This window comes from Carcharodon carcharias (genome assembly GCF_017639515.1).
Source record: "Carcharodon carcharias isolate sCarCar2 chromosome X unlocalized genomic scaffold, sCarCar2.pri SUPER_X_unloc_19, whole genome shotgun sequence".
Lineage (NCBI taxonomy): Eukaryota > Metazoa > Chordata > Chondrichthyes > Lamniformes > Lamnidae > Carcharodon > Carcharodon carcharias.
In genome coordinates this window covers 29,089-51,468 of record NW_024470874.1, presented here as the reverse complement: position 1 = coordinate 51,468, position 22,380 = coordinate 29,089, and the positions used below count along the sequence as shown (strand labels likewise).

The window sequence follows — 22,380 nt, the reverse complement described above, 5'->3', positions numbered from 1 at the left end:
CAGAGATAGGGAGGTTTGTAGGTGCTTCAGGAGGAGGTTACAGAGATAGGGAGTTTTGTAGGGGCTGGAGGAGGTTACAGAGATAGTGAGGGTTGTAGGGTCTGGAGGTGGTTACAGATATTGGGAGGGTTGTAGGAGCTGGAGGAGGTTACAGAGATAGGGAGGGGGGTAGGGGCTGGAGGAGGTTACAGAGATAGGGAGGGGTTTTAGGGGCTGGAGGAGGTTACAGAGATAGGGAGAGGTGTAGGGGCTGGAGGAGGTTACAGAGAAAGGGAGGGGGGTAGGTGTTGGAGGAGGTTACAGAGAGAGGGAGGGGTGTAGGGGGCTGTAGGAGGTTACAAAGATAGGGAGGGTTGTAGGGGCTGGAGGAAGTTACAGAGAGAGGGAGTGGTGTAGGGGGCTGGAGGAGGTTACAGAGATAGGGAGGGTTGTAGGGGCTGGAGGAGGTTACAGAGATAGGGAGGGTTGTATGGGCTGGAGGAGTTTAAAGAGATAGGGAAGTTTGTAGGGGCTGGAGGAGTTTACAGAGATAGGGAGGGTCGTAGGGTCTGTAGGAGGTTACAGAGATAGGGAGGGTCATAGGGGCTGCTGGATGTTACAGAGATAGGGAGGGGTGTACGGGCTGGAGGAGGTTACAGAGATAGGGAGGGTTGTAGGGCCTGGAGGAGGGTAGAGAGTTAGGGAGGGTCGTAGGGGCTGCTGGAGGTTACAGAGATAGGGAGGTTCATGGGGGCTAGAGGGGGTTACAGAGATAGATAAGGTTGTAGGGGCTGGAGGAGGTTACAGAGATAGCGAGGGTTGTAGGGGGCTGGAGGAGGTTACAGAGATAGGGAGAGTTGTAGGGGCTGGAGGAGGTTACAGAAATAGGGAGGGGTGTAGGGGCTGGAGGAGGTAACAGAGATAGGGAGGGGTGTAGGGGCTGGAGGAGGTTACAGAGATAGGCAGGGTTGTAGGGGCTGGAGGAGGTTACAGAGATAGGGAGGGTTGTAGGGACTGGAGGAGGTTACAGAGATAGGCAGGGGTGTAGGGGCTGCAGGAGGTTACAGAGATAGGGAGGGGTGTAGGGGCTGGAGGAGGTTACAGAGATAGGGAGGGGTGTAGGGGCTGGAGGAGGTTACAGAGATAGGGAGGGGTGTAGGGGCTGCAGGAGGTTACAGAGATAGGGAGGGGTTTAGGGGCTGGAGGAGGTTACAGAGATAGGGAGGGGTGTAGGGACTGGAGGAGGTTACAGAGATAGGGAGGGTTGTATTGGCTGGAGGAGGTTAAAGAGATAGGGAGAGTTGTAGGGGCTGGAGGAGGTTACAGAGATAGGCAGGGTTGTAGGGGCTGGAGGAGGTTACAGAGATAGGCAGGGGTGTAGGGGCTGCAGGAGGTTACAGAGATAGGGAGGGGTGTAGGGGCTGGAGGAGGTTACAGAGATAGGGAGGGTTGTAGGGACTGGAGGAGGTTACAGAGATAGGCAGGGGTGTAGGGGCTGCAGGAGGTTACAGAGATAGGGAGGGGTGTAGGGGCTGGAGGAGGTTACAGAGATAGGGAGGGGTGTAGGGGCTGGAGGAGGTTACAGAGATAGGGAGGGGTGTAGGGGCTGCAGGAGGTTACAGAGATAGGGAGGGGTTTAGGGGCTGGAGGAGGTTACAGAGATAGGGAGGGGTGTAGGGGCTGGAGGAGGTTACAGAGATAGGGAGGGTTGTAGGGACTGGAGGAGGTTATAGAGATAGGGAGGGTTGTATTGGCTGGAGGAGGTTAAAGAGATAGGGAGAGTTGTAGGGGCTGGAGGAGGTTACAGAGATAGGCAGGGTTGTAGGGGCTGGAGGAGGTTACAGAGATAGGGAGGGTTGTAGGGACTGGAGGAGTTACAGAGATAGGGAGGAGTGTAGGGGTTGGAGGAGGTTACAGAGAGAGGGAGGGGAGTAGGGGTTGGAATATTTTACAGAGAGAGGGAGGGGTGTAGGGGTTGGAGGCGGTTACAGAGATAGGGAGGTTTGTTGAGGCTGGAGGAATTTACAGAATAGGGAGTGTTGTAGGGACTGTAGGGGGTTACAGAGATAGCGAGGCGTGTTGGGGCTGGAGGAGGTTACAAAGATAGGGAGGTTTGTAGGTGCTTCAGGAGGAGGTTACAGAGATAGGGAGGGTTGTAAGGGCTGGAGGAGTTTACATAGATAGGGAGAGGTGTAGGGGCTGGAGGAGGTTACAGAGATAGGCAGAGGTTTAGGGGCTGGAGGAAGTTACAGAGAAAGGGAGGGGTGAAGGTGTTGGAGGAGGTTATAGAGAGAGGGAGGGGTGTAGGGACTGGAGAAGGTTACAGAGATAGGGAGGGTGTAGGGGCTAGAGGAGGTTACAGAGATAGGGAGGGGTGTAGGGGCTGGAGGAGGTTTCAAAAATAGTGAGGGTTGTAGGCGCTGGAGGAGGTTTCAGAGATAGTGAGGTTTGTAGGGACTGGAGGTGGTTATTGAGTTAGGGAGAGGTGTAGCTGCTAGAGGAGGTTACAGAGATAGTGAGGGTTGCAGAGGCTGGAGGAAGTTACAGAGATAGGGAGGGGTGTAGGGGTTGGAGGAGGTTACAGAGTGAGGGCGCGGTGCAGGGACTGGAGAAGGTTACAGAGATAGGGAGGGTGTAGGGGCTAGAGGAGGTTACAGAGATAGGGAGGGGTGTAGGGGCTGGAGGAGGTTTCAAAAATAGTGAGGGTTGTAGGCGCTGGAGGAGGTTTCAGAGATAGTGAGGTTTGTAGGGGCTGGAGGAGGTTACAGAGATAAGGAGGGTTGTAAGGACCGGAGGAGGTTCCAGAAATAGGGACTGTTGTAGGGGCTGGAGGTGGTTACAGAGATAGGGAGTGTTGTAGGTGCTGGAGAAGGTTACAGAGGTAGGGAGGGTTGTAGGGGCTGAAGGACTTTACAGAGATAGGGAGGCTTGCAGGGACTGGAGAAGGTTTCAGAGATAGGGAGGGTTGTAGGGGCTGGAATAGGTTAATGAGATAGGGAGGTTTGTAGGGGCTGGAGGAGGTTACAGAGATAGGGAGTGTTGCAGGGTCTGGAGGATTTTACACAGATAGGGAGGGTTGTAGGGCCTGGAGGAGGTGACAGAGATAGGGAGGGGTGTAGGGGCTGGAGGTGGTTACAGAGATAGGGAGGCTTGTAGGGACTGGAGGAGTTACAGAGATAGGGAGGGGTGTAGGGGTTGGAGGTGGTTACAGAGATAGGGAGGGGTGTAGGGGCTGGAGGAGTTACAGAGATAGGGAGGGGTGTAGGGGCTGGAGGAGGTTACAGAGATAGGGAGGGGTGTAGGGGTTGTAGGAGGTTACAGAGAGAGGGAGGGGTGTAGGGGTTGGAGGAGGTTAAGAAGAGAGGGCGCGGTGTAGGGACAGGAGGAGGTTACAGAGATAGGGAGGGGTGTAGGGGTTGGAGGAGGTTAAGAAGAGAGGGCGCGGTGTAGGGGCTGGACGAGGTTACAGAGATAGTGAGAGTTGTAGGGGCTGGAGGAGGTTACAGAGATAGGGAGGGTTGTAGGGGCTGGATGAGGTTCCTGAAATTGTGAGGGTTGTAGGGGCTGGAGGAGGTTACAGAGCTAGTGAGGGTTGTAGGTGCTGGAGGAGGTTACAGAGATAGGGAGGGGTTTTAGGGGCTGGAGGAGGTTACAGAGATAAGGTTGTTGAGGCTGGAAGAGGTTACAGAGATAGGGTGGGTTTTAGGTGATGGAGGAGGTTACAGAGATTGGGAGGGGTGTAGGGGCTTGAGGAGGTTACAGAGGTAGGGAGGTGTGTAGGTGCTGGAGGAGTTTACAGAGATAGGGAGGGTTGTAGGGGCTGGAGGGGGTTACAGAGATAGCGAGGGGTGTAGGGGCTTAAGGAGGTTACAGAAATAGGGAGGAGTGTAGGGGCAGTAGGAGGTTACAGGGATAGGGAGGGTTGTAGGGGCTGGCGGAGGTTACAGAGATAGGGAGGTTTGTTGAGGCTGGAGGAGGTTACAGAGATAGGGATTGTTGTAGGGGCTGGAGTAGGTTACAGAGATAGGGAGTGTTGTAGGGACTTCAGGAGGTTACAGATAGCGAGGGGTGTTGGGGCTGGAGGAGGTTACGGAGACAGGGAGGGTTTTAGGGACTGGAGGAGGTTACAGAGATAGGGAGGGGTGTAGCGACTGGAGGAGGTTACAGAGATAGGGAGTGTTGTAGTGGCTGGAGGATGTTACAGAGATAGGGAGGGGTGTAGGGGGCTGGAGGAGGTTACAGAGATAGGGAGGGTTGTAGGGGCTGGAGGAGGTTACAGAGATAGGGAGGGGTGTAGCGGCTGGAGGAGTTCACAGAGATAGGGAGGGTTGTACTGGCTGGAGGAGGTTACAGAGATAGGGAGGTGTGTAGGGTCTGGAGGAGTTTACAGAGATAGGGTGGGGTGTAGGGGCTGGAGGAGGTTACAGGGATAGGGAGGGTTGTAGGGGCTGGAGGAGTTTACAGAGATAGGGAGTGTTGTAGGGGCTGGAGGAGTTTACAGTGATAAGGAGTGTTGTAGGGGCTGCAGGAGGAGTTTACAGAGATAGGGAGTTTTGTAGGGGCTGGAGGAGGTTACAGAGATAGGAGGGGTGTAGGGGCTGGAGGAGTTTACAGTGATAGGGAGGGTTGTAGGGGCTGGAGGAGTTTACAGAGATTGGGAGGGTTTTAGGGACTGGAGGAGCTTTCAGAGATAGGGAGTCTTCTAGGGGCTGGAGGAGGTTACAGAGATAGTGAGGGTTGCAGAGGCTGAAGGAAGTTACTGAGATAGGGAGATGTGTAGGGGTTGAAGGAGGTTACAGAGAGAGGGCGCGGTGCAGGGACTGGAGGAGGTTACAGAGATAGTGAGGGTTGTAGGTGCTGGAGGAGGTTACAGAGATAGGTAGCGTTGTAGGGGGCTGGAGGAGGTTACAGAGATAGGGAGGGGTGTAGGGGCTGGAGCAGGTTCAAGAGATAGGCAGGGTTGTAGGGGCTGGAGGAGGTTACAGAGATAGGGAGAGTTGTAGGGGCTGGAGAAGGTTACAGAGATAGGGAATTGTTGTAGGGGCTGGAGGAAGTTACAGAGAAAGGGAGGAGTGTAGGGGTTGGAGGAGGTTACAGAGATAGGGAGGGGTGTAGGGACTGGAGGAGGTTACAGAGGTAGGGAGGGGTGTAGGGGGCTGGAGGAGGTTACAGAGATAGGGAGGGTTGTAGGGACTGGAGGAGGTTACAGAGATAGGGAGGGTTGTAGGTGCTGGAGGAGGTTACAGAGATAGGGAGGGTTGTAGGGGCTGGAGGAGGTTACTGAAATAGCGAGTGTTGAAGAGGATGAAGGAAGTTACAGAGATATGGAGGGGTGTAGGTGCTGGAGGAGGTTACAGAGATAGGGATGGGTGCAGGGGCTGTCGGAGATTACAGGGATAGGGTTGTTGAGGCTGGAGGAGGTTACAGAAATAGGGAGGGTTCCAGGGGCTGGATGAGGTTACAGAGATAGGGAGGTGTGTAGCGGCTGGAGGAGGTTACAGAGATAGGGAGGGTTGTAGGGACTGGAGGAGGTTACAGAGATAGGGAGGGTTGTAGGAGCTGGAGGAGGTTACAGAGATAGGGAGGTTTGTAGGTGCTTCAGGAGGAGGTTACAGAGATAGGGAGTTTTGTAGGGGCTGGAGGAGGTTACATAGATAGGGAGGGGTGTATGGATTGGAGGAGGTTACAGAGATAGTGAGGGTTGTTGGGGCTGTAGCAGGTTACAGAGATAGGGAGGGTTGTAGGGTCTGGAGGTGGTTACAGATATTGGGTGGGTTGTAGAGCCTGGAGGAGGTTACAGAGATAGAGAGGTTTGGAGGGGCCGGAGGAGGATAGAGAGGTAGGGATGGTCGTAGGGGCTGGAGGAGGTTACAGAGATAGGGAGGGTTTTAAGGGCTGGAGGAGGTTGCAGAGATAGGGAGGGGTGTAGGGAGCTGGAGGAGGTTACAGAGATAGGGAGAGGTGTAGGGGCTGGAGGAGGTTACAGATATAGTGAGGTTTTTAGCGGCTGGAGGAGGTTACAGAGAAAGGGAGGGGTGTAGGTGTTGGAGGAGGTTACAGAGAGAGGGAGGGGTGTAGGGGGCTGTAGGAGGTTACAAAGATAGGGAGGGTTGTAGGGGCTGGAGGAAGTTACAGAGAGAGGGAGTGGTGTAGGGGGCTGGAGGAGGTTACAGAGATAGGGAGTGTTGAATGGACTGGAGGAGGTTACAGAGATAGGGAGGGTTGTAGGGGCTGGAGGAGGTTACAGAGATAGGGAGGGTTGTAGGGGCTGGAGGAGGTTACAGAGATAGGGAGGGTTGTAGGGACTGGAGGAGTTTTCAGAGATTGGGAGGGTTGTAGGGACTGGAGGAGTTTACAGAGATAGGGAGGGTTGTAGGGACTGGAGGAGGTTACAGAGATAGTGAGGGGTGTAGGTGCTGGAGGAGGTTACAGAGATCGGTAGTGTTGTAGGGGGCTGGAGGAGGTCACAGAGATAGGGAGGGGTGCAGGGGTTGGAGGGGGTTACAGAGATAGGAAGGATTGTTAAGGCTGGAGGAGTTTACAGAGATAGGGAGGGGTGTAGGGACTGTAGGGGGTTACAGAGATAGCGAGGGGTGTTGGAGCTGGAGGAAGTTACAGAGATAGGGAGGGGTGTTGGGGCTGGAGGAGGTTACAGAGATAGGGAGGGCGTAGGTGTTGGAGGAGGTTACAGAGATAGGGAGGGGTGTAGGAGGCTGGCGGAGGTTACAGAGATAGGGAGGGGTGTAGGAGGCTGGAGGAGGTTACAGAGATAGGGAGGGGTGTAGGGGCTGGAGGAGTTTACAGAGTTAGGGAGGGTTGTAGGGGCTGGAGGAGGTTACAGAGTTAGGGAGGGTCGTAGGGGCTGCAGGAGGTTAGAGAGATAGGGAGTGGTGTAGGGGGCCGGAGGAGGATAGAGAGGTAGGGCTGGTCGTAGGGGCTGGAGGAGGATACAAAGATAGGGTGGGTTATAGGTGCTGCAGGAGTTTACAGAGATAGGGAGAGGTGTAGGGGCTGGAGGAGGTTACAGATATAGTGAGGTTTGTAGGTGCTACAGGAGGAGGTTACAGAGATAGGGAGTTTTGTAGGGGCTGGAGGAGGTTACATAGATAGGGAGGGGTGTAGGGATTGGAGGAGGTTACAGAGATAGTGAGAGTTGTTGGGGCTGGAGGAGGTTACAGAGATAGGGAGGTTTGTAGGTGCTTCAGGAGGAGGTTACAGAGATAGGGAGTTTTGTAGGGGCTGGAGGAGGTTACAGAGATAGTGAGGGTTGTAGGGTCTGGAGGTGGTTACAGATATTGGGAGGGTTGTAGGAGCTGGAGGAGGTTACAGAGATAGGGAGGGGGGTAGGGGCTGGAGGAGGTTACAGAGATAGGGAGGGGTTTTAGGGGCTGGAGGAGGTTACAGAGATAGGGAGAGGTGTAGGGGCTGGAGGAGGTTACAGAGAAAGGGAGGGGGGTAGGTGTTGGAGGAGGTTACAGAGAGAGGGAGGGGTGTAGGGGGCTGTAGGAGGTTACAAAGATAGGGAGGGTTGTAGGGGCTGGAGGAAGTTACAGAGAGAGGGAGTGGTGTAGGGGGCTGGAGGAGGTTACAGAGATAGGGAGGGTTGTAGGGGCTGGAGGAGGTTACAGAGATAGGGAGGGTTGTATGGGCTGGAGGAGTTTAAAGAGATAGGGAAGTTTGTAGGGGCTGGAGGAGTTTACAGAGATAGGGAGGGTCGTAGGGTCTGTAGGAGGTTACAGAGATAGGGAGGGTCATAGGGGCTGCTGGATGTTACAGAGATAGGGAGGGGTGTACGGGCTGGAGGAGGTTACAGAGATAGGGAGGGTTGTAGGGCCTGGAGGAGGGTAGAGAGTTAGGGAGGGTCGTAGGGGCTGCTGGAGGTTACAGAGATAGGGAGGTTCATGGGGGCTAGAGGGGGTTACAGAGATAGATAAGGTTGTAGGGGCTGGAGGAGGTTACAGAGATAGCGAGGGTTGTAGGGGGCTGGAGGAGGTTACAGAGATAGGGAGAGTTGTAGGGGCTGGAGGAGGTTACAGAAATAGGGAGGGGTGTAGGGGCTGGAGGAGGTAACAGAGATAGGGAGGGGTGTAGGGGCTGGAGGAGGTTACAGAGATAGGCAGGGTTGTAGGGGCTGGAGGAGGTTACAGAGATAGGGAGGGTTGTAGGGACTGGAGGAGGTTACAGAGATAGGCAGGGGTGTAGGGGCTGCAGGAGGTTACAGAGATAGGGAGGGGTGTAGGGGCTGGAGGAGGTTACAGAGATAGGGAGGGGTGTAGGGGCTGGAGGAGGTTACAGAGATAGGGAGGGGTGTAGGGGCTGCAGGAGGTTACAGAGATAGGGAGGGGTTTAGGGGCTGGAGGAGGTTACAGAGATAGGGAGGGGTGTAGGGACTGGAGGAGGTTACAGAGATAGGGAGGGTTGTATTGGCTGGAGGAGGTTAAAGAGATAGGGAGAGTTGTAGGGGCTGGAGGAGGTTACAGAGATAGGCAGGGTTGTAGGGGCTGGAGGAGGTTACAGAGATAGGCAGGGGTGTAGGGGCTGCAGGAGGTTACAGAGATAGGGAGGGGTGTAGGGGCTGGAGGAGGTTACAGAGATAGGGAGGGTTGTAGGGACTGGAGGAGGTTACAGAGATAGGCAGGGGTGTAGGGGCTGCAGGAGGTTACAGAGATAGGGAGGGGTGTAGGGGCTGGAGGAGGTTACAGAGATAGGGAGGGGTGTAGGGGCTGGAGGAGGTTACAGAGATAGGGAGGGGTGTAGGGGCTGCAGGAGGTTACAGAGATAGGGAGGGGTTTAGGGGCTGGAGGAGGTTACAGAGATAGGGAGGGGTGTAGGGGCTGGAGGAGGTTACAGAGATAGGGAGGGTTGTAGGGACTGGAGGAGGTTATAGAGATAGGGAGGGTTGTATTGGCTGGAGGAGGTTAAAGAGATAGGGAGAGTTGTAGGGGCTGGAGGAGGTTACAGAGATAGGCAGGGTTGTAGGGGCTGGAGGAGGTTACAGAGATAGGGAGGGTTGTAGGGACTGGAGGAGTTACAGAGATAGGGAGGAGTGTAGGGGTTGGAGGAGGTTACAGAGAGAGGGAGGGGAGTAGGGGTTGGAGTATTTTACAGAGTGAGGGAGGGGTGTAGGGGTTGGAGGAGGTTACAGAGATAGGGAGGTTTGTTGAGGCTGGAGGAATTTACAGAATAGGGAGTGTTGTAGGGACTGTAGGGGGTTACAGAGATAGCGAGGCGTGTTGGGGCTGGAGGAGGTTACAAAGATAGGGAGGTTTGTAGGTGCTTCAGGAGGAGGTTACAGAGATAGGGAGGGTTGTAAGGGCTGGAGGAGTTTACATAGATAGGGAGAGGTGTAGGGGCTGGAGGAGGTTACAGAGATAGGCAGAGGTTTAGGGGCTGGAGGAAGTTACAGAGAAAGGGAGGGGTGAAGGTGTTGGAGGAGGTTATAGAGAGAGGGAGGGGTGTAGGGACTGGAGGTGGTTATTGAGTTAGGGAGAGGTGTAGCTGCTAGAGGAGGTTACAGAGATAGTGAGGGTTGCAGAGGCTGGAGGAAGTTACAGAGATAGGGAGGGGTGTAGGGGTTGGAGGAGGTTACAGAGTGAGGGCGCGGTGCAGGGACTGGAGAAGGTTACAGAGATAGGGAGGGTGTAGGGGCTAGAGGAGGTTACAGAGATAGGGAGGGGTGTAGGGGCTGGAGGAGGTTTCAAAAATAGTGAGGGTTGTAGGCGCTGGAGGAGGTTTCAGAGATAGTGAGGTTTGTAGGGGCTGGAGGAGGTTACAGAGATAAGGAGGGTTGTAAGGACCGGAGGAGGTTCCAGAAATAGGGACTGTTGTAGGGGCTGGAGGTGGTTACAGAGATAGGGAGTGTTGTAGGTGCTGGAGAAGGTTACAGAGGTAGGGAGGGTTGTAGGGGCTGAAGGACTTTACAGAGATAGGGAGGCTTGCAGGGACTGGAGAAGGTTTCAGAGATAGGGAGGGTTGTAGGGGCTGGAATAGGTTAATGAGTTAGGGAGGTGTGTAGGGGCTGGAGGAGGTTACAGAGATAGGGAGTGTTGCAGGGTCTGGAGGATTTTACACAGATAGGGAGGGTTGTAGGGCCTGGAGGAGGTGACAGAGATAGGGAGGGGTGTAGGGGCTGGAGGTGGTTACAGAGATAGGGAGGCTTGTAGGGACTGGAGGAGTTACAGAGATAGGGAGGGGTGTAGGGGTTGGAGGTGGTTACAGAGATAGGGAGGGGTGTAGGGGCTGGAGGAGTTACAGAGATAGGGAGGGGTGTAGGGGCTGGAGGAGGTTACAGAGATAGGGAGGGGTGTAGGGGTTGTAGGAGGTTACAGAGAGAGGGAGGGGTGTAGGGGTTGGAGGAGGTTAAGAAGAGAGGGCGCGGTGTAGGGACAGGAGGAGGTTACAGAGATAGGGAGGGGTGTAGGGGTTGGAGGAGGTTAAGAAGAGAGGGCGCGGTGTAGGGGCTGGACGAGGTTACAGAGATAGTGAGAGTTGTAGGGGCTGGAGGAGGTTACAGAGATAGGGAGGGTTGTAGGGGCTGGATGAGGTTCCTGAAATTGTGAGGGTTGTAGGTGCTGGAGGAGTTTACAGAGATAGGGAGGGGTTTTAGGGGCTGGAGGAGGTTACAGAGATAAGGTTGTTGAGGCTGGAAGAGGTTACAGAGATAGGGTGGGTTTTAGGTGATGGAGGAGGTTACAGAGATTGGGAGGGGTGTAGGGGCTTGAGGAGGTTACAGAGGTAGGGAGGTGTGTAGGTGCTGGAGGAGTTTACAGAGATAGGGAGGGTTGTAGGGGCTGGAGGGGGTTACAGAGATAGCGAGGGGTGTAGGGGCTTAAGGAGGTTACAGAAATAGGGAGGAGTGTAGGGGCAGTAGGAGGTTACAGGGATAGGGAGGGTTGTAGGGGCTGGCGGAGGTTACAGAGATAGGGAGGTTTGTTGAGGCTGGAGGAGGTTACAGAGATAGGGATTGTTGTAGGGGCTGGAGTAGGTTACAGAGATAGGGAGTGTTGTAGGGACTTCAGGAGGTTACAGATAGCGAGGGGTGTTGGGGCTGGAGGAGGTTACGGAGACAGGGAGGGTTTTAGGGACTGGAGGAGGTTACAGAGATAGGGAGGGGTGTAGCGACTGGAGGAGGTTACAGAGATAGGGAGTGTTGTAGTGGCTGGAGGATGTTACAGAGATAGGGAGGGGTGTAGGGGGCTGGAGGAGGTTACAGAGATAGGGAGGGTTGTAGGGGCTGGAGGAGGTTACAGAGATAGGGAGGGGTGTAGCGGCTGGAGGAGTTCACAGAGATAGGGAGGGTTGTACTGGCTGGAGGAGGTTACAGAGATAGGGAGGTGTGTAGGGTCTGGAGGAGTTTACAGAGATAGGGTGGGGTGTAGGGGCTGGAGGAGGTTACAGGGATAGGGAGGGTTGTAGGGGCTGGAGGAGGTTACAGAGATAGGAGGGGTGTAGGGGCTGGAGGAGGTTACAGAGATAGGGAGGGGTGTAGGGGCTGGAGGAGGTTACAGAGAAAGGGAGGGGTGTAGGGGCTGGAGGAGGTTACAGAGATAGGGAAGTTTGTAGGGTCTGGAGGAGTTTACTGAGATTGGGATGGTCGTAGGGTCTGGAGGAGGTTACAGAGATAGGGAGGGTCGTAGGTGCTGAAGGAGGTTACAGAGTTAGGGATGGTCGTAGGGGCTGCAGGAGTTTACAGAGATAGGGAGGGTTGTAGAGGCTGGAGGAGGTTACAGATATAGCGAGGGTTGCAGAGGCTGAAGGATGTTACAGAGATAGGGAGTGGTGTAGGGGTTGGAGAAGGTTACAGAGAGAGGCAAGTTTGTTGGGGCTGGAGGAGGTTACAGAGATAGGGAAGTTTGTAGGGACTGGAGGAGGTTACAAAGATAGTGAGGGGTGTAGGTGCTGGAGGAGTTTACAGAGATAGGTAGCGTTGTAGGGGGCTGGAGAAAGTTACAGAGATCGGGAATTGTTCTCGGGGCTGGAGGAAGTTACAGAGAAAGGGAGGGGTGTAGGGGTTGGAGGACGTTACAGAGATAGGGAGGGGTGTTGGGACTGGAGTGGGTTACAGAGATAGGGAGGGGTTTAGGGGCTGGAGGAGTTTACAGAGATAGGGAGGGGTGTAGGGGCTGGAGGAGGTTACAGAGATAGGGAGAGTTGTAGGGGCTGGAGAAGGTTACAGAGATCGGGAATTGTTCTCGGGGCTGGAGGAAGTTACAGAGAAAGGGAGGGGTGTAGGGGATGGAGGACGTTACAGAGATAGGGATGGGTGTAGGGACTGGAGGAGGTTACAGAGATAGGGAGGGGTGTTGGGACTGGAGTGGGTTACAGAGATAGGGAGCGGTTTAGGGGCTGGAGGAGTTTACAGAGATAGGGAGGGGTGTAGGGGCTGGAGGAGGTTACAGAGATCGGGAATTGTTCTCGGGGCTGGAGGAAGTTACAGAGAAAGGGAGGGGTGTAGGGGTTGGAGGACGTTACAGAGATAGGGAGGGGTGTAGGGACTGGAGGAGGTTACATAGGTAGGGAGGGGTGTAGGGGGCTGGAGGAGGTTACAGAGATAGGGAGGGTTGTAGGGCCTGGAGGAGGTTAGAGAGATGGGAAGGGATTTAGGGGGTTGGAGGAGGTTACAGAGATAGCGAGTTTTGCAGATGCTCAAGGAAGTTACAGAGATAGGGAGGGGTGTAGGGGTTGGAGTAGCTTACAGAGAAGGGCGCGGTAGAGGGACTGGAGGAGGTCTCAGAGATAGGGAGTGTTGCAGGGGCTGGAGGAGGTTCACAGAGATAGGGAGGGGTGTAGGGGCTGGAGGAGGTTACAGAGATAGCGAGGGTTGTAGGGGCTGGAGGAGGTTACAGAGATAGGGAGGGGTGTAGGGGTTGGAGGAGCTTACAGAGAAGGGCGCGGTAGAGGGACTGGAGGAGCTCTCAGAGATAGGGAGTGTTGCAGGGGCTGGAGGAGGTTCACAGAGATAGGGAGGGGTGTAGGGGCTGGAGGAGGTTACAGAGATAGGAGGATTGTAGGGGCTGGAGGAAGTTACATAGATAGGGAGGGGTGTAGGGGCTGGAGGAGGTTACAGAGATAGTGAGGGTTGTAGGGGCTGGAGGAGGTTACAGAGATAGGGAGGGTTGTAGGGGCTGGAGGAGGTTACAGAGATAGGGAGGGTTGTAGGAGCTGGAGGAGGTTACAGAGATTGGGAGGGGTGTAGGGGCTTGAGGAGGTTACAGAGGTAGGGAGGTGTGTAGGTGCTGGAGGAGTTTACAGAGATAGGGAGGGTTGTAGGGGCTGGAGGAGGTTACAGAGATAGCGAGGGGTGTAGGGGCTTAAGGAGGTTACAGAAATAGGGAGGAGTGTAGGGGCAGGAGGAGGTTACAGGGATAGGGAGGGTTGTAGGGGCTGGCGGAGGTTACAGAGATAGGGAGGTTTGTTGAGGCTGGAGGAGGTTACAGAGATAGGGATTGTTGTAGGGGCTGGAGTAGGTTACAGAGATAGGGAGTGTTGTAGGGACTTCAGGAAGTTACAGATAGCGAGGGGTGTTGGGGCTGGAGGAGGTTACGGAGACAGGGAGGGTTTTAGGGACTGGAGGAGGTTACAGAGATAGGGAGGGGTGTAGCGGCTGGAGGAGTTCACAGAGATAAGGAGGGTTGTACTGGCTGGAGGAGGTTACAGAGATAGGGAGGTGTGTAGGGTCTGGAGGAGTTTACAGAGATAGGGTGGGGTGTAGGGGCTGGAGGAGGTTACAGGGATAGGGAGGGTTGTAGGGGCTGGAGGAGGTTACAGAGATAGGGAGTGTTGTAGGGGCTGGAGGAGTTTACAGTGATAAGGAGTGTTGTAGGGGCTGCAGGAGGAGTTTACAGAGATAGGGAGTTTTGTAGGGGCTGGAGGAGGTTACAGAGAAAGGGAGGGTTGTAGGGACTGGAGGAGGTTACAGAGATAGGAGGGGTGTAGGGGCTGGAGGAGGTTACAGAGATAGGGAGGGGTGTAGGGGCTGGAGGAGGTTACAGAGAAAGGGAGGGGTGTAGGGGCTGGAGGAGGTTACAGAGATAGGGAAGTTTGTAGGGTCTGGAGGAGTTTACTGAGATTGGGAGGGTCGTAGGGTCTGGAGGAGGTTACAGAGATAGGGAGGGTCGTAGGTGCTGAAGGAGGTTACAGAGTTAGGGATGGTCGTAGGGGCTGCAGGAGTTTACAGAGATAGGGAGGGTTGTAGAGGCTGGAGGAGATTACAGATATAGCGAGGGTTGCAGAGGCTGAAGGATGTTACAGAGATAGGGAGTGGTGTAGGGGTTGGAGAAGGTTACAGAGAGAGGCAAGTTTGTTGGGGCTGGAGGAGGTTACAGAGATAGGGAAGTTTGTAGGGACTGGAGGAGGTTACAAAGATAGTGAGGGGTGTAGGTGCTGGAGGAGTTTATAGAGATAGGTAGCGTTGTAGGGGGCTGGAGAAAGTTACAGAGATCGGGAATTGTTCTCGGGGCTGGAGGAAGTTACAGAGAAAGGGAGGGGTGTAGGGGTTGGAGGACGTTACAGAGATAGGGAGGGGTGTTGGGACTGGAGTGGGTTACAGAGATAGGGAGGGGTTTAGGGGCTGGAGGAGTTTACAGAGATAGGGAGGGGTGTAGGGGCTGGAGGAGGTTACAGAGATAGGGAGAGTTGTAGGGGCTGGAGAAGGTTACAGAGATCGGGAATTGTTCTCGGGGCTGGAGGAAGTTACAGAGAAAGGGAGGGGTGTAGGGGATGGAGGACGTTACAGAGATAGGGATGGGTGTAGGGACTGGAGGAGGTTACAGAGATAGGGAGGGGTGTTGGGACTGGAGTGGGTTACAGAGATAGGGAGGGGTTTAGGGGCTGGAGGAGTTTACAGAGATAGGGAGGGGTGTAGGGGCTGGAGGAGGTTACAGAGATCGGGAATTGTTCTCGGGGCTGGAGGAAGTTACAGAGAAAGGGAGGGGTGTAGGGGTTGGAGGACGTTACAGAGATAGGGAGGGGTGTAGGGACTGGAGGAGGTTACATAGGTAGGGAGGGGTGTAGGGGGCTGGAGGAGGTTACAGAGATAGGGAGGGTTGTAGGGCCTGGAGGAGGTTAGAGAGATGGGAAGGGATTTAGGGGGTTGGAGGAGGTTACAGAGATAGCAAGTTTTGCAGATGCTCAAGGAAGTTACAGAGATAGGGAGGGGTGTAGGGGTTGGAGTAGCTTACAGAGAAGGGCGCGGTAGAGGGACTGGAGGAGGTCTCAGAGATAGGGAGTGTTGCAGGGGCTGGAGGAGGTTCACAGAGATAGGGAGGGGTGTAGGGGCTGGAGGAAGTTACAGAGATAGCGAGGGTTGTAGGGGCTGGAGGAGGTTACAGAGATAGGGAGGGGTGTAGGGGTTGGAGGAGCTTACAGAGAAGGGCGCGGTAGAGGGACTGGAGGAGCTCTCAGAGATAGGGAGTGTTGCAGGGGCTGGAGGAGGTTCACAGAGATAGGGAGGGGTGTAGGGGCTGGAGGAGGTTACAGAGATAGGAGGATTGTAGGGGCTGGAGGAAGTTACATAGATAGGGAGGGGTGTAGGGGCTGGAGGAGGTTACAGAGATAGTGAGGGTTGTAGGGGCTGGAGGAGGTTACAGAGATAGGGAGGGTTGTAGGGGCTGGAGGAGGTTACAGAGATAGGGAGGGTTGTAGGAGCTGGAGGAGGTTACAGAGATAGGGAGGGTTGTAGGGGCTGGAGGAGTTTACAGAGATAGGGAGGGGTGTATTGGCTGGCGGAAGTTACAGAGATAGGGAGTGTTGTGGGGGCTGGAGGAGTTTACAAACATAGGGAGTCTTGTAGGTGCTGGAGGAGGTTACAGAGATCGGGAGAAGGTGTAGGGGCTGGAGGAGGTTACAGATATAGTGAGGTTTGTAGGGGCTGGAGGAGGTTACAGAGAAAAGGAAGGGTTGTAGGGGCTGGAGGATGTTACAGAGAAAGGGAGGGGTGTATTGACTGGAGGAGGTTACAGAGATAGGGAGGGGGGTAGGGGCTGGAGGTGGTTACAGAGATAGGGAGGGTTGTAGAGCCTGGAGGAGGTTACAGAGATAGGGAGAGGTGTAGGGAATGGAGGAGGTTACAGAGATAGTGAGGGTTGGAGGGCCTGGAGGTGATTACAGAGATAGTGAGCTTTGTAGGGGCTGCATGAGGGTACAGAGATAGTGAGGTTTGTAGGGGCTGGAGGAGGTTACAGAGATAGGGAGGGCTGTAGGGGCTGGAGGAGTTTACAGAGATAGGGAGTGGTGTAGGGGCTGTAGGAGGTTACAGAGATAGGGTTGTTGAGGCTGGAGGAGGTTACGGAGATAGTGAGGGTTCTAGGGGCTGGATGAGGTTACAGAGATAGGGAGGGGTGTAGGTGCTGGAGGAGGTTACAGAGATAGGGAGGGGTGTTGGGTCTGGAGGAGCTTATAGAGATAGGGAGGTGTGTAGGGGCTGGAGGAGGTTACAGAGATAGGGAGGGGTGTAGGGTCTGCAGGAGGAGGTTACAGAGATAGGGAGGTTGTAGGGACTGCAGGAAGTTATAGAGTTAGGGAGGGCTGTATGGGCTGGAGGAGGTTACAGAGATAGGGAAGTTTGTAGGGGCTGGAGGAGTTTACAGAGATAAGGAGGGTCATAGGGGCTGCTGGATGTTACAGAGATAGGGAGTGGTCTAGGGGCGGGAGGAGGTTACAGAGATAGGGAGTGTTGAATGGACTGGAGGAGGTTACAGAGATAGGGAGGGTTGTAGGGGCTGGAGGAGGTTACAGAAATAGGCAGAGGTTTAGGGGCTGGAGGAGGTTACGAAGATAGGGAGGGTTGTATGGGCTGGAGGAGGTTACAGAGATAGGGTGTTTTGTAGGGGCTGGAGGAAGTTACATAGATAGGGAGGGATGGAGGGGCTGGAGGAGGTTACAGAGGTAGGGAGGGGTGTAGGGGGCTGGAGGAGGTTACAGAGATAGGGAGGGTTGTAGGGCCTGGAGGAGGTTACAGAGATGGGAAGGGATTTAGGTGGTTGGAGGAGGTTACAGAGATAGCGAGTGTTGCAGATGCTGAAGGAAGTTACAGAGGTAGGGAGGGGTGTAGGGGGCTGGAGGAGGTTACAGAGATAGGGAGGGTTGTAGGGGCTGGAGGAGGTTACAGAGATAGGGAGGGGTGTAGGGGGCTGGAGGAGGTTACAGAGATAGGGAGGGTTCTAGGGGCTGGATGAGGTTACAGAGATAGAGAGGTGTGTAGTGGCTGGAGGAGGTTACAGAGATAGGGAGTGTTGCAGGGGCTGGAGGAGGTTACAGAGATAGGGAGTGTTGCAGGGGCTGGAGGAGGTTACAGAAATAGGCAGAGGTGTAGGGGCTGGAGGAGGTTACAGAGATAGGGAGGGTTGTAGGGGCTGGAGGAGGTTACAGAGACAGGAGGATTGTAGGGGCTGCAGGAGTAGGTTACAGAGATAGGGAGTTTTGTAGGGTTTGGAGGAGGTTACAGAGATACGGAGGGTTGTAGGGGCTGGAGGAGGTTACAGAGATATGGAGGTTTGTAGGAGCTGGAGGAGGTTACAGAGATAGGGAGGGTGATAGGGGCTGGAGGAGTTTACAGAGATAGTGAGGGGTGTATTGGCTGGCGGAAGTTACAGAGATAGGGAGTGTTGTGGGGGCTGGAGGAGTTTTCAAAGATAGGGAGTCTTGTAGGGGCTGGAGGAGTTTATAGAGATCGGGAGAGGTGTAGGGGCTGGAGGAGGTTACAGAGATAGGGAGTGGTGTAGGGGGCTGGAGGAGGGTAGAGAGGTAGGGATGGTTGTAGGGGCTGGAGGAGGATACAGAGATAGGGTGGGTTGTAGGGGCTGCAGGATTTTACAGAGATAGGGAGGTTCATGGGGGCTAGAGGGGGTTACAGAGATAGAGAAGGTTGTAGGGGCTGGAGGAGGTTACAGAGATAGGGAGGTGTGTAGGCGCTGGAGGCAGTTACAGAGATAGCGAGGGTTGTAGGGCTGGAGGAGGTTACAGAGACAGGGAGGGGTGTAGGGGCTGGAGGAGGTTACAGAGACAGGGAGGGGTGTAGGGGCTGGAGGAGGTTACAGAAATAGGGACTGTTGTAGGGGCTGGAGGAGGTTACGGAGATAGGGAGGGTTGTAGGGACTGGAGGAGGTTACAGAGATGGGAAGGGTTTAGGGGGTTGGAGGAGGTTACAGTGATATGGAGGGTTGTAACGGCTGGAGGAGTTTACAGAGATAGGGAGGGTTGTAGGGACTGTAGGAGGTTACAGAGATAGGGAGGTTTGTAGGGGCTGGAGGAGGGTACAGAGATAGGGAGGGTTGTAGGGGCTGGAGGAGGTTACAGAGATAGCGAGTGTTGCAGAGGTTGGGGGAAGTTACAGAGATAGGGAGGGGTGTAGGGGTTGGAGGAGGTTACAGAGATAGGGAGGGGTGTAGGTGCTGGAGGAGATTACAGAGATAGGGAGGGGTGTAGGGGCTGGAGGAGGTTACAGAGATAGGGATGGGTGCAGGGGCTGTCGAAGGTTACAGAGATAGCGAGGGTTCTAGGGGCTGGATGAGGTTACAGAATTAGGGATTGTTGAATGGACTGGAGGAGGTTACAGAGATAGGGAGGGTTGTAGGGGCTGGAGGAGGTTACAGAAATAGGCAGAGGTGTAGGGGCTGGAGGAGGTTACAAAGATAGGGAGGGTTGTATGGGCTGGAGGAGGTTACAGAGATAGGGAGTTTGTAGGGGCTGCAGGAGGAGGTTACAGAGATAGGGAGTTTTGTAGGGTCTGGAGGAAGTTACATAGATAGGGAGGGGTGTAGGGGCTGGAGGAGGTTACAGAGATAGTGAGGGTTGTAGGGCAGGAGGAGGTTACAGAGATTGGGAGGGTTGTAGGAACTGGAGGAGGTTACAGAGATAGTGAGGGTTCTAGGGGCTGGATGAGGTTACAGAGATAGGGCGGGGTGTAGGGGCTGGAGCAGGTTACAGAGATAGGGTCAGTTATAGCGGCTGTAAGAGGTTACAGAGATAGGGAGGGTTGAAGGGAGGTTACAGAGATAGGGAGGGGTGTTGGGGCTGGAGGAGCTTATAGAGATAGGGAGGAGTGTAGGGGCTGGAGGAGGTTACAGAGATAGGGACGTGTGTAGGAGGCTGGTGGAGTTTACAGAGTTAAGGAGGGTTGTAGGGGCAGGAGGAGGTTACAGAGATAGGGAGTGTTGTAGGGTCTGCAGGAGGAGGTTACAGAGATAGGGAGTTTTGTAGGGGCTGGAGGAGGTTACAGAGATAGTGAGGGTGTAGGAGGCTGGAGGATGTTACAGATATTGGCATTGTTGTAGGGGCTGGAGGGTGTTACAGAGATAGGGAGGGGTGTAGGGGCTGGAGGAGGTTACAGAGATAGGGAGGGGTGTAGGGGCTGGAGGACGTTACTGAGAGAGGCAGTGAGTGAGGGGGGATTTGAACATGAGGGTGTGAATGTTAAGAGGGAGTTGTTGCTGGACCAGGAGCCGATGCGGGTCAGTGAGCCCGGGGCGAGGGTGGTTGATGGGTGAATGGGACTCGGTGCGATTCCGTGAACCCGGGGGGGTCAGCAGAGTTTCGGATGGGCTGAAGTTTGCGGAGACGGGAGGCGGGTCTGGGGAGAGCGTGCAGGGGAGCATGGGCGAGGGTTTCAGCAGCCGATGAGCTGAGGCGGCTGCCGGGCTGGGGCGAGGTTACTGAGCTGGGAGATCGGCGGCGTTAGAGATGGTGAGGTTCCGGGTGTTGGAGCCTCGGCTCGGGGTCACGTGCGAGACTCGGGTTTGCGAAGAGTCTGGACCAGGCTATTTCTCCAGTGTCCTCAGCACAACCATCTTCAGCTGCTTCATCAATGACCTTCCTTCCATCATAAGGTCAGAAGTGGGGATGTTCGCTGATGATTGCACAACGTTCAGCACCATTCACAACTCCTCAGACACTGACGCGGCCCCGTGTCCAATTGCAGCAAGACCTGGACAATATCCAGGCTCGGGGCTGACCAGTGACAAGTAACATTCACACCACACACAGAGTGCCAGGCAATGACCATCTCCAACAGGAGAGAATCCAACCATCGCCCCCTTGATGTTCAATGGCATCACCATCACTGAATCCCCCACTATCAACATCCTGGGGGTTACCATTGACCAGAAACTGAACTGGGACCAGCCATATAAACACTGTGGCTACAAGAGCAGGTCAGAGGCTGGGAATCCTGCGGAGAGTCGCTCACCTCCTGACTCCCCCCAAAGCCTGTCCACCATCTACAAGGCACAAGTCAGGAGTGCGATGGGACACTCCCCACTTGCCTGGATGAGGGCGGCTCCCACAACACTCGAGAAGCTCGACACCGTCCAGGACAAAGCAGCCCCCGCTCGATGGGGCACCCCATCCACAAACATTCACTCCCTCCACCACCACCGACACACAGGGGCAGCAGTGTGTGTACCATCTACAAGATGCACTGCAGCAACTCGCCAAGGGCTCCTTCGACAGCGCCGCCCAAACCCACCACCTCTACCATCTAGAAGGACGAGGGCAGCAGACACATGGGGAACACCACCACCTGCAAGTTCCCCTCCCGAGCCACTCACCATCCCGACTTGGGAATATATCGGCTGTTCCTTCACTGTCGCTGGGTCAAAATCCTGGAACTCCCTCCCTAACAGCGCCGTGGGTGTACCTACACCACACACGGGACAAAATCCTGGAACTCCCTCCCTAACAGCGCCGTGGGTGTACCTACACCACACACGGGACAAAATCCTGGAACTCCCTCCCTAACAGCGCCGTGGGTGTACCTACACCACGCACGGGGACAAAATCATGGAACTCCCTCCCTAACAGCGCCGTGGGTGTACCTACACCACACACGGGGACAAAATCCTGGAACTCCCTCCCTAACAGCGCCGTGGGTGTACCTACACCACAGGGACAAAATCATGGAACTCCCACCCTAACAGCGCCGTGGGTGTACCTACACCACGCACGGGGACAAAATCATGGAACTCCCTCCCTAACAGCGCCGTGGGTGTACCTACACCACACGGGGTCTGCAGCGGTTCAAGAAGGCAGCTCACCACCTCCCCTCCCCCCGCCCCACCTTCTCGAGGGGGCAGTTAAGAATGGGCACTAAATGCTGGGGCCAGACAGCGACCCCCGACATCCCTTCAATGAATTAGATAAAAACCCACGATCACCCTCTGACTCCTTCTCTCTCTCTCTCTCTCTCGTCCAGTCAGGAAACCCTCTGTTCAAGAGCGCCACCACCACTGTGGTCAACCCCCAGTACATGGAGGAATGAAGCCACGAACTGACCCTGCCAAACCGGCCACGGGCGAGAGAAGGTCAACTGGACAACCGAGTGGAAAGCAGAGATCCAGCGATGGAGGGGAAGCGAGGGTGGGGTGGGGTGGGTTGGGGTGGGGTAGTGGGGAGGGAGTGAGGGAGGGTCTGGGGCTGGGTTTGGGGTTGGGGGTGGGTGGGTGGGAGGGTCAGGCTGCAGTGTCATAGGGAACCAGTCAGGGGTCAGGGGGTGAGATGAGGCACAAAGGGTTGGGGATGGGGATGGGGATGGGGATGGGGACCGATGGCTTCTGGAACATGGGGAGTTGGATGAAACAGACCAGTGCTCCCGGTAACGTCAGAGACATGGGGAGGGGGCAAAGAGCAGGGTCGTTCACTCCGTCCACACTCGGAGGCTGGACAAGCAAGTGGAATGAGGTGGTCAGAAACCTCCCAGCAGCTTTGGCCAGTCATCCAGCCCCATGTCCGACTCACGCCCGATTACTCTAACCCTCAGTTATTTATTTAAAACTATTACAGCCGCAATCGCATTCCAAATCTCTCCCACAAATCCAAACATTCGACAGGGGCAGCGTCGAGGGAGCTCTACTCTGTATCTAACCCTGTGCTGTACCTGTCCTGGGAGTGTTTGATGGGGACAGTGTAGAGGGAGGTTTGCTCTGTATCTAACCCCGTGCTGTACCTGTCCTGGGAGTGTTTGATGGGGACAGTGTAGAGGGAGGTTTGCTCTGTATCTAACCCCGTGCTGTACCTGTCCTGGGAGTGTTTGATGGGGACAGTGTAGAGGGAGATTTACTCTGTATCTAACCCCGTGCTGTACCTGTCCTGGGAGTGTTTGATGGGGACAGTGTAGAGGGAGATTTACTCTGTATCTAACCCCGTGCTGTACCTGTCCTGGGAGTGTTTGATGGGGACAGTGTAGAGGGAGATTTACTCTGTATCTAACCCCGTGCTGTACCTGTCCTGGGAGTGTTTGATGGGGACAGTGTAGAGGGAGCTTTACTCTGTATCTAACCCCGTGCTGTACCTGTCCTGGGAGTGTTTGATGGGGACGGTGTAGAGGGAGATTTACTCTGTATCTAACCCCGTGCTGTACCTGTCCTGGGAGTGTTTGATGGGGACGGTGCAGAGGGATCTTTACTCTGT

General features: G+C 55.0%; 1 protein-coding gene across 1 annotated transcript in view; it reads left to right on the top strand.

Annotated features, from left to right (window-relative positions):
• Nucleotides 1-21,329, top strand: part of LOC121275086 (integrin beta-7-like) — a gene marked incomplete at its 5' end in the record, with an annotated part of 73,168 nt that extends 51,839 nt beyond the window's left edge. The window contains one exon of the mRNA XM_041182492.1: nucleotides 21,167-21,329. Within this exon, the coding sequence (XP_041038426.1) occupies nucleotides 21,167-21,232 (66 nt within the window). The remainder of the gene's footprint in view (nucleotides 1-21,166) is intronic.
• Nucleotides 21,330-22,380: the final 1,051 nt, after the last annotated feature.